At 42.5% G+C, this 13,864-nt stretch overlaps 1 protein-coding gene across 1 annotated transcript in view; it reads right to left on the bottom strand.

Moving 5' to 3' along the window:
• Positions 1 to 13,864, bottom strand: part of CDH19 (cadherin 19) — a 163,032-nt gene that overhangs the window by 41,802 nt on the left and 107,366 nt on the right. Inside the window, exon 3 of the mRNA XM_024206277.2 lies at positions 6,261 to 6,555. Coding sequence (XP_024062045.1) covers positions 6,261 to 6,555 — 295 coding nt within the window. The remainder of the gene's footprint in view (positions 1 to 6,260; positions 6,556 to 13,864) is intronic.

Genomic DNA, 13,864 nt, shown 5'->3' with positions numbered 1-13,864 from the left:
CTGTGTGCACACTAGGGAAAGCAATGCATTATTGTCTTTGACTATGCAGTGCTTGCTGTCACCTTATTTTCCTTGGTCTGTGCTTGTCTGCCAGCAGAGAACTCTTTCCCAAAGGCAGAAGATAAGCACAGAGCCTTGTAGTGCTGATTGCTCACTAGGTGATGCCCAGATCTGAAGGTAACCTAAGCTAGAAGATACAAGCAAACTGACATGCTTAACTCAGCTAAGGGGAATTCTGTCTGCTGGCAGAGAAGAAAGAACTGGTGTGCTGAACTGGCATGGGGTTGATGTCACAAAGCTTTGCTGTTTCCAGTCTCCATCTGCTGGTAGGTTAGAGGACCCTCTACTGGAATTGATGTTTTAGGATGCCGAGAAACTAAGGTCTTTGGCCTGTCTCTACTTGCTTTGTCCAGATTCAGGGTGCAGTCTTTACACACAATGCAGCAACTGGTAGCCAGTATTTAACACCACTCTAAGAGTATGTCTACACTACCCGCCGGATCGGCGGGCAGTGATCGATCCAGCGGGGATCGATTTATCGCGTCTAGTCTAGACATGATAAATAGTGAAGACACCGTGGTGAGTAGGTCTAAGTACGTTGACTTCAGCCAAGTTATTCACATAACTGAAGTCATGTAACTTAGATCGATTTCCCCCTCCTCCCCTCCAGTGTAGACCAGGCCTCTGTTCTAATGACAGTATGAGTGTGGGTAAAGGGGCATGTTCAGCCAGTGTGGGTATGGGAGTTGTCTGTAGCAGTATAACTTTTGAAATGACCATGTTGTCAGTGCTGCAGGGGTTCCCGCACCCTGGTGCACCCAGAGAAAGCTGCTTCATATGGGTGTCTCAAGATCTGCAGGCTTTCACCTAGATTTATATTCATGACTCGGGATGATCAGAAGACCATGAATCTATCACTTCTGTAAACCAAGTGTCCCTCCACGAGGGAAGCATGCAGAGAGTCTTCTCAGAGATCACCCATTCAGGTAAGGTTGGGGGATTTTACTTCTGTATTTTCTGTGCTAAGGGGAGGATATAGGCACTAGATCTGTAATTGTCGAAGTACAAGTACCTCTTACATGATTTTAGAAGAATATCTTAGATTAAAAGAAACCTTTAACCAGATGGAATATTTAAGTCATATTATTCTGGACTTCTGTGATATAGTAGAATGGAAATATATAATAAATGGCTCAGGGGATTGGATATAGGACTTTGAACCTTTCATTTTACGTGTCAATTTCTATCCCCGGTCACTAATTATTTTAGCATCATCTAAAAGCAGTTTGCTGGAGTATTTGAAATAAGCTGATGGTTTCAAAAAAGTTCCTAGGTCTATACACACACACACACACACATATCACCAATACAATTGGCCCTAACTGGCACCCTTGTTGGCAGGCTCAGCCAAGAGGTCAAGGCCCGAGTTTATTCCTGTGGAGATGTAACTACCTTATAACCCTCAGGGTTGAGGTTTATAGGCAGGACAGAGCAAGAAAGCTTTCACAACTGCACCCCATGTTGTAGCTCTTTGAAGGATCATAGAAAAATATTGATCCAAAACTCAGATGATGTAAAGTGGCCCTGCTCCACTGAGCTGAGGATCTGCCCTACAATCTCTTGAGCTGTCAAGTCAGCACTTTTCATGGACAAGAATTTAATTGTCACATAATTAATGGAAATAAATATATAAGTAACACACAAAATATTAATGTATAAATGTAAATTCGGAAAACAGAGGGAAGTGAAACATTTTTGATTAGCCATTATTTCCTTATTAATTCATCTTCCACTGTGGTATTTTCTAGAAGGTTAACATTTTAAAACCATTTTTCATGGGTTACTGATGCCTGTTTATGCTCCTATTTTTATGTTAATTCAATGTTCGTATCATGTGTATAGTCAATTCTAAACATCAATTACATAGACTAAAGGCCAATTCTAATTTATGCCTGTCTCCATGCAAACCTAAATGGAAGGGTTTTAAGGCCAAAATGTCTGCCAAGACAGAATTCTGTGGCAGTGGAGGGCCCAGAACAGGCCCCAAAGTGGTCATCACTGTCAGGACGTGGGTATAGCCTGGTGGTAGTAGATATGCTGATTAAGTGGATCTGCAAGTGGCATCTGCTAGTGCAGTCTTATGGATCCCTGGCTGTAGAAAGAACATGCTCCATCTATGGCAGGGGTCGGGAACCTCTGGCATGCAGCTCGCCAGGGTAAGCACCCTGGCGGGCTGGGCCAGTTTGTTTACCTGCTGCATCCGCAGGTTCGGCTGATGGCGGCTCCCACTGGCCGCGGTTCGCTGCTCCAGACCAATGGGGGCTGTGGGAAGCCGTGGCCAGCACATTGCTCGGCCTGCGCTGCTTCCCGCAGCCCCCATTGGCCTGGAGCAGTGAACCGCAGCCAGTAGGAGCCGCGATCGGCTGAACCTGGGGATGTGGCAGGTAAACAAACTGGCCCGGCCCACCAGGGTGCTTACCCTGGCGAGCCACGTGCCAGAGGTTGCCGACCCCTGCTCTATGGGAAGCCCAAATGAGTGTAAACTGGCCTCTCAGAGTAGTTTATCATGTTAGAATTTGAAATACATCCAAGGGTCACCCTATCCCAAAATCACTGACCATGATTTAGTAATGATCCATCATAGTGATGGTATAATTTATTCAGCAGATGAGAGATGGGGGCAGGGCGTGGGTGTTACACCATGATAAATGGTTATTTAAATGATAGATAAGATGGTTGTCAAAAAAAAAACCACAACAGGGATTTTATTTAAATTGAAACAAATGGAACTGGTTTCCATCTACTTACAATAACATTAAATATATGAAGAATATATATAATAAAAATAACTGAATAAACACACACACTTTAACTTACTACTAAGTGTACTTAACTAAATATAACTCTCTAAATAAAGAAAAAAACCTATATCTATCTCAGTATGTACAGGCTATTATCTTATAGGTTATTGTTATTGTTATTATTATTATTAGTTCTAGGTTCCCCTCTCCCCAGATATCTCACTGGGTGCTGTCTAATACCCAAGTTAATCTTTGAGCCCCAAGTGCCTCTCGTGACTTCCTGAAAAGATGGACTTGACTCCAGTGGTGCTTACTTGTGGGGGTGCACATTAAACCAGACCCATGGGATCTGAAGGACCTTTGGTTCTCTTGTTCCAGATCTCTGGGACATTATGAATCAATGAAAGGAGATGACCAGGTCCGATGCTCAGGAGCCTACAGGAACGGTTGCTCAGGAACATGCCATCAAACACACACTGACTTGACCAGCCAGCATTGAACTCAGGGGACCCTCTCCTGCACTTCTGTCTGTCCTGCTCAACCTCAGCTTCTCCACTCACTCATGGTTTCTCTCAGTCCTGGTTTCCCTCTGTCCATGTGGCCGCTCTTCCTCTCAGCCTGTTTCTCTCAGTTTACTCACAAACTTTGTTTCTGTCTCTCTTTCAGGTTCCCCCCAGCCTGCCTCTGTCCCTCCACCATCCCCCTCTTCCCCTTCAACTGTCACTTCCTCTCCTCCCACTTTATTAGAGAGAGGGGATTCATAGATTCATAGATTCATAGATTCTAGGACTGGAAGGGACCTCGAGAGGTCATTGAGTCCAGTCCCCTGCCTGCATGGTAGGACCAAATACTGTCTAGACCATCCCTGATAGACATTTATCTAACCTACTCTTAAATATCTCCAGAGATGGAGATTCCACAACCTCCCTAGGCAATTTATTTCCGTGTTTAACCACCCTGACAGTTAGGAACTTTTTCCTAATGTCCAACCTAGATCTCCCTTGCTGCAGTTTAAGCCCATTGCTTCTTGTTCTATCCTTAGAGGCTAAGGTGAACAAGTTTTCTCCCTCCTCCTTATGACACCCTTTTAGATACCTGAAAACTGCTATCATGTCCCCTCTCAGTCTTCTCTTTTCCAAACTAAACAAACCCAATTCTTTCAGCCTTCCTTCATAGGTCATGTTCTCCAGACCTTTAATCATTCTTGTTGCTCTTCTCTGGACTCTTTCCAATTTCTCCACATCTTTCTTGAATTGCGGTGCCCAGAACTGGACACAATACTCCAGCTGAGGCCTAACCAGAGCAGAGTAGAGCGGAAGAATGACTTCTCGTGTCTTGCTCACAACACACCTGTTAATACATCCCAGAATCATGTTTGCTTTTTTTGCAACAGCATCACACTGTTGACTCATATTTAGCTTGTGGTCCACTATAGCCCCTAGATCCCTTTCTGCCGTACTCCTTCCTACACAGTCTCTTCCCATTCTGTATGTGTGAAACTGATTTTTTCTTCCTAAGTGGAGCACTTTGCATTGTCTTTGTTAAACTTCATCCTGTTTAACTCAGACCATTTCTCCAATTTGTCCAGATCATTTTGAATTATGACCCTGTCCTCCAAAGCAGTTGCAATCCCTCCCAGTTTGGTATCATCTGCAAACTTAATAAGCGTACTTTCTATGCCAATATCTAAGTCGTTAATGAAGATATTGAACAATGACAGTGCACTCACCCTGAACACACTCTAAATCATATATCCCAATACTGGGTCGAATCCCTTTACTATATTTACATGAGGGAAGCACTGTCTCCTGGCCTCTGGACTAAATCTCTCCTGCTTGGTAGCTGAGATCCAGACCAGCACAGGAAGTTGTAGTTTACATCTCTCTGTGAGGCTGTGACAGTTTCAGTGAAGCTGCCCTAACAGTAAATGGGTAATGCTGAATGATACATAGTTTTTATTAGCTTTTATGATCACTGATGTTATTGAGGTAATGAGCTTATTAATTCACACAGTTTTAACTGGCACAGTGTTTGACTTTCTTTTCAGTATTATTTGCAATGGAAATAACTGAAGTAGATGAAGGTAGTAATTAAAGAGACTAGAGGGATCTGTTGAGTAAATTTTAAAGGATCCATTTTTTCCTGTCTTTCAGGACAATTTGGACATGAGAGTTATCTATAACCTGCTCATTTGTGCCAGTTGCTTTCTTTTCCTAATTTTTCTTTTTTGAAAGGAGGGCATCTTTACTTGTTACCTTCAGTACCAACCTTCCAGACATATTCCAAATCATGGTCCAAATTCTGTCTGGCCCTAACATAAGGATGCAGGGTCAGAGAGGGAATGCAAATTACCTTCAAGACCCCTCTCCTCTAGTGCAACCTATCCAAGGGGCAGGGAAAATTTCCATCTCCATGCTTAAGGAATACAGGGGTGTTTCCCTTATTGCACCTCCAGAGCATAATTCATCCCGAATGGAGGGAAACTGACTGGGCGAGGATTAGGGAACAAGTGTCACCAGTCTAAAGGATGGTGAAGTGTGAACACTCTCACTGCATGCCAGAAAGAAGGAATTGTATCTTTGGTCAGTGCAGTTCCAAGCCACCCTATTGCATCCCCACACAATTCCCAACAAAGACCAGATTATTAAATTTGAAATCTGGAACTAAATTAGGGGGAAAATACTGACTACCCATGATGTGAATGGCACTCTTCTGTTCCATTTACCGTACATGGTGTGTTACATGGAGTATAATAAAAGCTTATGATTTAATCATCATACACACTCAGAGTAGCCTGAAAGAGGTTATTAAGTAATTTTCATTTAGTTTGAGCTCACATTTATGTACTTAGAAGAGTCAATAGAGGTTATAGACCCTTGCTGTTTAAATATATAGTGTTAGTTTTCCATGGATATAAGCCTGAAGAACAGACAGGTTGTGACCAGTAAACATGATATGTGACACTTTTTGAGAGATTAGAGGAGTGGTGTTTTAGCCAACTTTAAATTTGAATGTTACATTCTGTTTCCCTCACTTCTGCTTTGCAACCTCAACTTGATACAATATTCTGCCTGTCTTGAAATGTAATGTTGCTGTATCCTGATATTTAACAGCTACTATTTTCAAGCCTAGAAGTTGGCTGGGTTTCATTGGTGTATGAAGGGATGTATCCATAATTATATATCTGCTCATTTCGACCCTGATTTTACAGAGACTTATGCACATGGAACTACCCACATGCTTAAAGGTAAACATGCCCATGGGTTCAATAGGACTACTCACATATTAAAGTTAAGCCTGCATTGTAAGTCTTTGCAGGGTTAGAGCTCCCCTTTGGTATAATGCTCTGGAGCCCTTCTGAATGAAAGGCACTCTATAAAATAGGATATAAATATTTTAAAATAATATAATCGTCCAGCAAGGTGGGAGAAAAGAGTTTGGTTCTTGACTTTCTTTTACCTTCAGGAGACATCTCTGGAACAGTGGCTTCATAAGGTCCATCCAAGAACTTTGGTTCCTGATCATTGATATCCTGAACTTTGATGATAAATTCTGACTCAGGTTCAACGGGCAGCTGGGTATTCCTGTTAATTGCCTGTGCTCTTAGAGTGTAGAAAGGTTTCTCTTCTCGATCAAGCTTCTGTGTCACATGAATTGTACCTGTATACTCATCGATAGTAAAAATGCTTCCCGCTCCATCCCCCGTCAAAATGTATTTGAAAGTGCCATCAAGTTTGTCGGAATCAGACTTCAGCTACAAGGGAAAAAGATAACTATTTATTTTCTGGATAACAAATCAAAAAAATTGTAGCTTTTTTTGTTCAGACCTATATGAGTCTGGTCAACAGTGAGCATTCTTAGGGTCTTATACTAAGCTGAGGCTACAGGGTATTGTGATATATCCATCCAACCATGCAGTAGTTGTTGTTGATTTATGGCCACAATTGAGCTAAACATTTAAGCACCTACTTAACTTTAAGCACATGATTAAGTTCAGTTGACATCACCGTTTGATGTTTGAGTGCTTTGCCGAATCAGGGCCTATATACCTATGTAACGGGATAGTGAAGGGGTGAAAAACTGTTCAACTTTTTTTTTCATGTATATATAGATATATATATATATTACAATAATATAAGAGTACATAGATAAACTTATAATATATGTATATAGAGAGAAATATATAATATATATATATACTATTTCTCTCTATATATATTATATATATTTATCTATATACTCTTATATTATTGTAATATATACTATTATACTATACTCTTATACTATTGTATAATATACTATTATACTATACTATTAACAATAGTAAATCTACATCTGAGGAAGAGTGGCACTGTACCTATACAGTAATAGTAAATGTATACAAAGCCATTTGGAGGAGGGTGGGAGGAGTAATTCTGTGCTATTTATTTTGAAATAATTGATTGCTGTTTCCCATTTCTTTACAAGGTGGTGGTCTATGTTCCTGTAGCTAAGACTAGGTTTATGATGAGGTTTACTCTAATCAGGCTGAGCCACAGAGATCATTTTGGTTCAGCCGGATTTGTCCATGCTGTCATTATTATTTTCTTAGTATTAACACCAGTTAACAGCACTTTTGTCACCATTTATGCAGTTCTAACATGCCAAAGATCTATAATTATGGTATTATGAGAACAACAATTTCCAACATGTCTTTTATTTTATAGTGTTCCATTTATTTCCTTTTGATTTTGAATCATAAACAGTGCCCATACACAATCTCTGAGCACACTGCCAATTATATAAAATTAAAAATCCAGTCTCAGTCATTTCATTCCTTCTATCAAGCAGAAGCTCCCTCCAATACAAATCTCAACCCATTAGCTAGTGCTTCACTGTTCCCTGCTTTCTTGTAAAACCCAGTGAAACAAATGGGCTCTATATCACTCCCTGAAAGTTGGCAGATCCACTCTATTTGGGACCAGGGAAAAGAAGGCATGTCAGAGTTCCATCATGGCCTTGTGAAGAATGAACTGCCAGCCATCCCCCTCTCTTTTCTATCAAGGGGGATATTGAATCAGGGCCTCTGTTGACTGCTACTGTGGCAGTGTACCACAGGGCCGCCCAGAGGATTCAGGGGGCCTAGGGTCTTCGGCGGTGAGGAATTGCCGCCAAAGACCTGGCACTTCGGTGGCGGGTCCCAGGGCGGAAGGACCCCCCGCCACCGAATTGCCACCGAAGACCCGGAGCGGAAGAAGCTCCAGGGGCCCCGGAGCGAGTGAAGGACCCCGCTCCAGGGGCCCCAAAAAACTCTCGTGGGGGCCCTTGCAGGGCCCAGGGCAAATTGCCCCACTTGCCCCCCCCCCCCACCCGCTCTGGGCAGCCCTGGTGTACCATGAGCAGAGAGATAGTCCCTCATGTAGGCTGTAATTGTGGATATTCACAGCCCAAAAAACTTCATTAACGCAGAGTTACTGTTAACTGGCAATGTCTCGTAGCATTCCAGAATGTCAAGTGCACCCATATTTAAACCTCTAAAAACCAGGATACAGAGTTAAGGTACACACCAGCCTTGTCCTTTCTCACAACCTAAACTCTGCCCCCTCTGGAGCTGGTAAGAGCCACTGGGGTAATACTGTAAGTATGTTTCAGCCAGGGGTGCCCTATGATTAGGACCCTACCAAATTCATGGTCCATTCTGGTTAATTTCACAGTAATAGGATATGAAAATTAGTCAGTTTAACACTTTCAGTTGTTTACATTTGAAATTTCACTGTGTTGTAACGTGGGGGTCCCAACCTAAAAGGATGTCATGGGAGGGGTTGCAAAGCTGTTGTAAGGGGGAGATCACAGGATTGCCACCCTCACTTCTGCACTGACTTTAAACCTGGGCTCTGAATGCAGCACCCCCGGAGTTTTCCTGGCGGTTCCTGGAGGTGGAGGTGGGTCTGATCTCCCTCATGCTGCTGGGAGCACCTAGGGTGACCAGACAGCAAGTGTGAAAAATCGGGACGGGGATGGGGGGGTAATAGGCGCCTATATAAGGAAAAGATCAAAAAATCGGGACTGTCCCTATAAAATCGGGACATCTGGTCACCCTAGGAGCACCACAGCCGGAGGCTCCTAGCTGCTAGTCTTGGCCAGGCTGAGGAGGCACAGGACTTGCTCTTCCCCTGAATGGCCATGCTTGGGGGGAAATCAGACCCACCTCCAGGTACCTCCCACAGCTGCAGGAAGTTCTGGGATTGGGAAGCAGCCTCAGAGCTTCCTGCAGCTACAGGAGGTTGCCAGAGTTGGAGGTGGGTCTGATCTCCCCACAAGAGCAGCCATGCAGGGGAAGAACAAATCCTGTGCCTCCCCAGCCCAGCCGGGACTAGCAGCTAGGAGCCCCTGGCTGGGGCACTCCCGCAGCATGGGGATGATCAGACCCACCTCCGGCAAGTTCCTGCAGCTGGGGTAGGTAACCAGAAGTGGGTCTGATCTGTTCAGGGGAAGAGTAAGTCCTATCCATCCCCAGTCCAGAAGGGACTAGCAGTTGGAGCTGGGGGCCCTCCTCTAACCCCCTTCCAATAGCTAGATTTCATGGGAGGGGAAGGTATGATTTCACGGTCCGTGACATGTTTTTCACGGCTGTGAATTTAGTAGGGCCCTATCTATAATAAGAAGACATGAGAAATGACTAAGTAAATGTGCCACTTTATGTGATGTGTTGTGTCCCACACAATTGTATTTCTTCATTTATCTGCAGGCACTTGATCTGCCTTTTGCTGAGTTAGGGACAGCTCTTTTGACTGGTTCAGGGATTACTTGCAGCAGGATGAGATAGTTCACGTTGTGGTATGAGGAGAGGAGCAAATGTTCCCAAAGGGATCACAATCCCCTGGTTTCAGTGGTGAGTTATGTTGGCTGTGCAAGCAGAGAAGCACAATAGTGAGTTCTAGTCAGGGCCGGCTCTGGCTTTTTTGCCGCCCCAGGCAAAAAAGCCTCCCGCCCCCCCCACCCCCGGCAGGGGAGGGCGACAAGCCCCGCCGGGGAGAGCGGAGCCCTGGCGGCCAGAGCGCCAGGAGGAGGGCGGCGAGCCCCGCCGGGGCTCCGCTCTCCCCGGCGGCCAGAGGCAGCGCCAGGGGGAGGGCGGCGAGCCCAGTCGCGGCCCCGCTCTCGGGCCGGAGCGCCGTGCCGCGCCGCCCCCCTAAAGGTGCCGCCCCAAGCACCAGCTTGGTGGGCTGGTGCCTGGAGCCGGCCCTGGTTCTAGTCATGGGAATTTGTAACAGTCTGGTTGTGTATGTGACAGTGCACTACAAGGCAGACATAAGTGCAGGTGATGTTCCAGAAAGTCCTTAGTACAATGGCCAAAGGGTGGTAACATCTGGTGACTAATGGGTGGTTTGTTCAGTGTAGGGAAGTGGTCGAGTGCAGGCCAGGCAGAGCCAGTTGGTTTTCACTAAGCTTGCTTTAAATGTGACTTTTGCCTTAGTGTGGATGTGGTCTGACAGTTTCTCTTACTGTACCCACATGCTGTGTGCTCTGCATATGGAAGGATAGAATGCTACAATGTCTATTGGGGCAGATTGTGGCATCACTCAAAGAGGACAGAGTTAAGCAGGTGGGAATAATGTGAACCTTAATTCTGTATTTTCTGGTTTTCAGAGCTTTGTTTGTTTTGTGAATTTCCCTTGTTTCGGGGGGAAGCAGTGGAAATGAGAAGGGTATGACTGAGGTGCACCTGTGGGGTGCACATGGACATTTTCTGAGAACAGTTCACTGCAACTCAGCTATCAGATTGGCCTTTCTCCTTGCCTCTCTGTGGCTCCAATAGAGCTGAAAGGACCATGGGGAGGAAGGAAGACGGTAACTGAAGGGCTGTGAGTAGACATGTGCAAATAACCAATTTGTCAGTTCAGTGGCTGACCTGAAAAATTTTGGACCAACCTACATTTTTTAAAAAAATTTTCAGCAAAACAGATTCAAAAAAATGTTTAAGGTCAAACTAAACATTTTGTTTGATCCAAAATTAAACATTTTGACATTTTTTATCTTTAAAAAATAAAATGCAAGTAAAATTCAAAATGAAAAGCCCTTTTGAATTGAAAAATCATTTTAACTTTTTCAGATTTTTCTTTTTTTTTTCAGCCACATTCATTTAAGGTTTTACAACTTTTAATTCAATGCTTTCTTTCACATATAGTGCCACTCCCCCACCAGCATGACCCTACTCTGTCATTCCTATATATTTTGAACCCTAGAATTACTGTGACCCATTGATTACAATTGTTCCACTAAGTTTCTATTATGCCTTTTATATCAATATATTCATTTAATACCAGGCACTCAAGTTTATCCCATTTTGGTATTAAGTCTTCCACTATTTGCATATAAGCACTTAAAAAAATGTCAATATCTAGTGGTCTGCCTTCATGTGATATAACTGAGTGGGTCTCTTTTTCATTTGATTGTTTCTCTTCAGGTTCCTTCCTGTACTTTATCAGCTTCTGTCCTTTCTCTTTACTTCGATATAGAGTATCCCCTTAATAAGCCAACCCCTAACGGATGTCTCTGTCCAAAATGTGTGCTTGTGTGCACCTATTGGCTTTACTCCAGCCATTAATTTAAAAACTCTATTATGACCTTTTATAATTTACATTCAAGGACTCTGGTTCCATTTTGGTTTAGGTGGAGCCCATCCTTCCTGCATAGGATCCTCTTTTCCCCAAAGGTTCCCCAGTTCTTAATAAACGCAAATCCCTTCTCTGAACACCACCATCTCATCCACACATTGTGACCCTGCAGTTCTGCTGGTCTCACTGGCCTTGCCTATGGAATAGGTTTCAAGGTAGTTGCTCAGGTTCAATGACTACAGCAGGTCACCTTGTTCCACACACTTACTTTGAGATCAGGTTACCTACAAACACTAACTTGCAACAGAATAACAGCACTGCTGCACATGTACAAATAACTCTGGAGCATAACCTTGGCTCTAGACACAGTGTACACCCAACCTTTACCTGGAATGACTTTTTAAATATTGCTTCCCCGCAAGGACAGCAGGTGCCAGACACTAGCTGAGATCAATCCTGGGTAGGTGATATCAGTGTGAAGAAGATCAGCATAATAGTTTGAGCTACAGGTGTGTGCAAAAAATGTGTTATAAGAACCAAAACATTTTGATGTCACATGATTATTTTAGCGGGGGCTGTATCTTGCTTAAATAACCTCACATTTAGACCATTAACTAGACATGATCACAGGATGAAAATTTTGTTTTGTGGCAACTTTTGAGGTTTCACAATTTGTTTTCATTCCACCTTGGAACAAATCCAAAACTTTAAAAATATTTTTATGAAATGTAATTGGTTCAAAATGTCTGGCTTTGGACCACAACCAGATCTTGTTGATAATGGTTTGAGATATGGGAGACTCAGTTTTAAGTGCCTGTTCTGCCTGTTTCTGAGCAGAATCCTTCATCCCAGATCAGTATGAGCCTTATAGAGACTTGGACCTAGATTTCTTACATCCCAGGCTAGTACCATAACCACCAAGCTATAGAGTGTGAGAGACTCTTTCTCTCTCTTCTCCTCTCGCATTCCCAACAAATACTTAATCAAAATCAGAATATCGCATTGAAATTCTTCAGCTTTCATGAAATTAAATTTCTATGAAAATGTTCCAACCAGCTCTACCACTAACCTTACCCCCAGATGCCCATGGGATACACTGATTTTCAAGACAAACCACGTAAGCAGGTGGATTTTATACCATTTAGAAAACTCATCTGTAAAACAGTCAGCTGGTCTCAACCTTAACCAATATTGTACTACCATCCTTGTAACCAAAAGATTGTGTTAGGTGACATGACCGTATTACATAAAAATAGGAGACTTCTTATATTGAACATTTATTGCAGATACATAAAAGGACCTAATTCTTATTTACACTAAGATCTCTTTGCGCTACCCTGGTGATGTAAAAGGACTTTAGAGTACGTGTAAATTATATTAAGTCAGAGGGGCATAACAGCAAAGTAAATGGTCCTGTGTTACAAATGAGAATTAGGCCCAAAAGGTTTTATGTACTTGGTTTAAGAATATATCTGGGGTTATAGATACATAGATTCCAAGAAGGCCAGAAGGAACCATTGTGATCATCTAGTCTGACCTCTGCATAAAACAGCCATAGAACATCCCCCAAATAGTTCCAAATGTGATGTTGATGGACACATATCTTTTCACAAATGTGATCACTGCAAAGAGATTCATCAGATTCATTTACATTTGGAAATCTAGGAGGGACTGATTCAAAATTGAAATTACAGAAACATAAGCTCTGATTGTACAATCAGAGTGTGCAGGGGAGTTGTGAGCTGGAACAAGTGACAGGTAATAACAGAGACAGTCTGTTTTTGGACTCTTGTTGATGCAGTTCCCTGCAGGGCCTTATTTACTAAAAAGTCACTGACTGATCTTAGATTGTCACTTCCCTACTGACAACAGAGCATGTGCTTCTTGGTGGAAAATCACAAGTAAATGTGGCTGATTTAAACAGCAATAAGTTAATCATAATCCTCAATTAAAATTCCATTTCAATATACCTGTAGCACTGTGAAGAACAAAAAGGAAAGAATATAAGAATTATATTAAGGGTCAGGGAAATCATAGCATTTTTTTGGCATGAAACTAAATTCCTAGCCACAAAAGCATATGCGGTATCTACACTTGCTCCTTTAGAAGTGAGACATCATACTTCCACAGTAGTTACTTTGAAAGAGCTGTGAAAAAGTAATTAATGAATTTTGAGCACTTCACCCTTTGGGCCCAATTAAATTTTAGTGCTAGTTAATTAGTGGTTAAACTTATTTCAGTTCATTCATCTAGAAAGTGCCTTACAGAAAAGGACACCAGATCTAGAGATTACAATTATTTCTGGTTTTTTAAAAAAGGCAAATAAATTAATAATAATAATAAAATAATAATAATAATAATAAATAAAAATAAATAAGCAGAGAGGGAGATTTCATTAAGAAAATTATCTTAATGCACAATTTTAAAAGAGGTTGAAAAATAATTGCTCATTGTGCTAAAGCTACATTA

The sequence above is a fragment of the Terrapene carolina genome, unplaced genomic scaffold (genome assembly GCF_002925995.2).
Source record: "Terrapene carolina triunguis isolate 2854851 unplaced genomic scaffold, T_m_triunguis-2.0 Scaffold58, whole genome shotgun sequence".
Classification (NCBI taxonomy): domain Eukaryota; kingdom Metazoa; phylum Chordata; order Testudines; family Emydidae; genus Terrapene; species Terrapene triunguis.
Note: the sequence above shows the minus strand (reverse complement) of the source record. Positions and strands in the feature narration are given on the sequence as shown.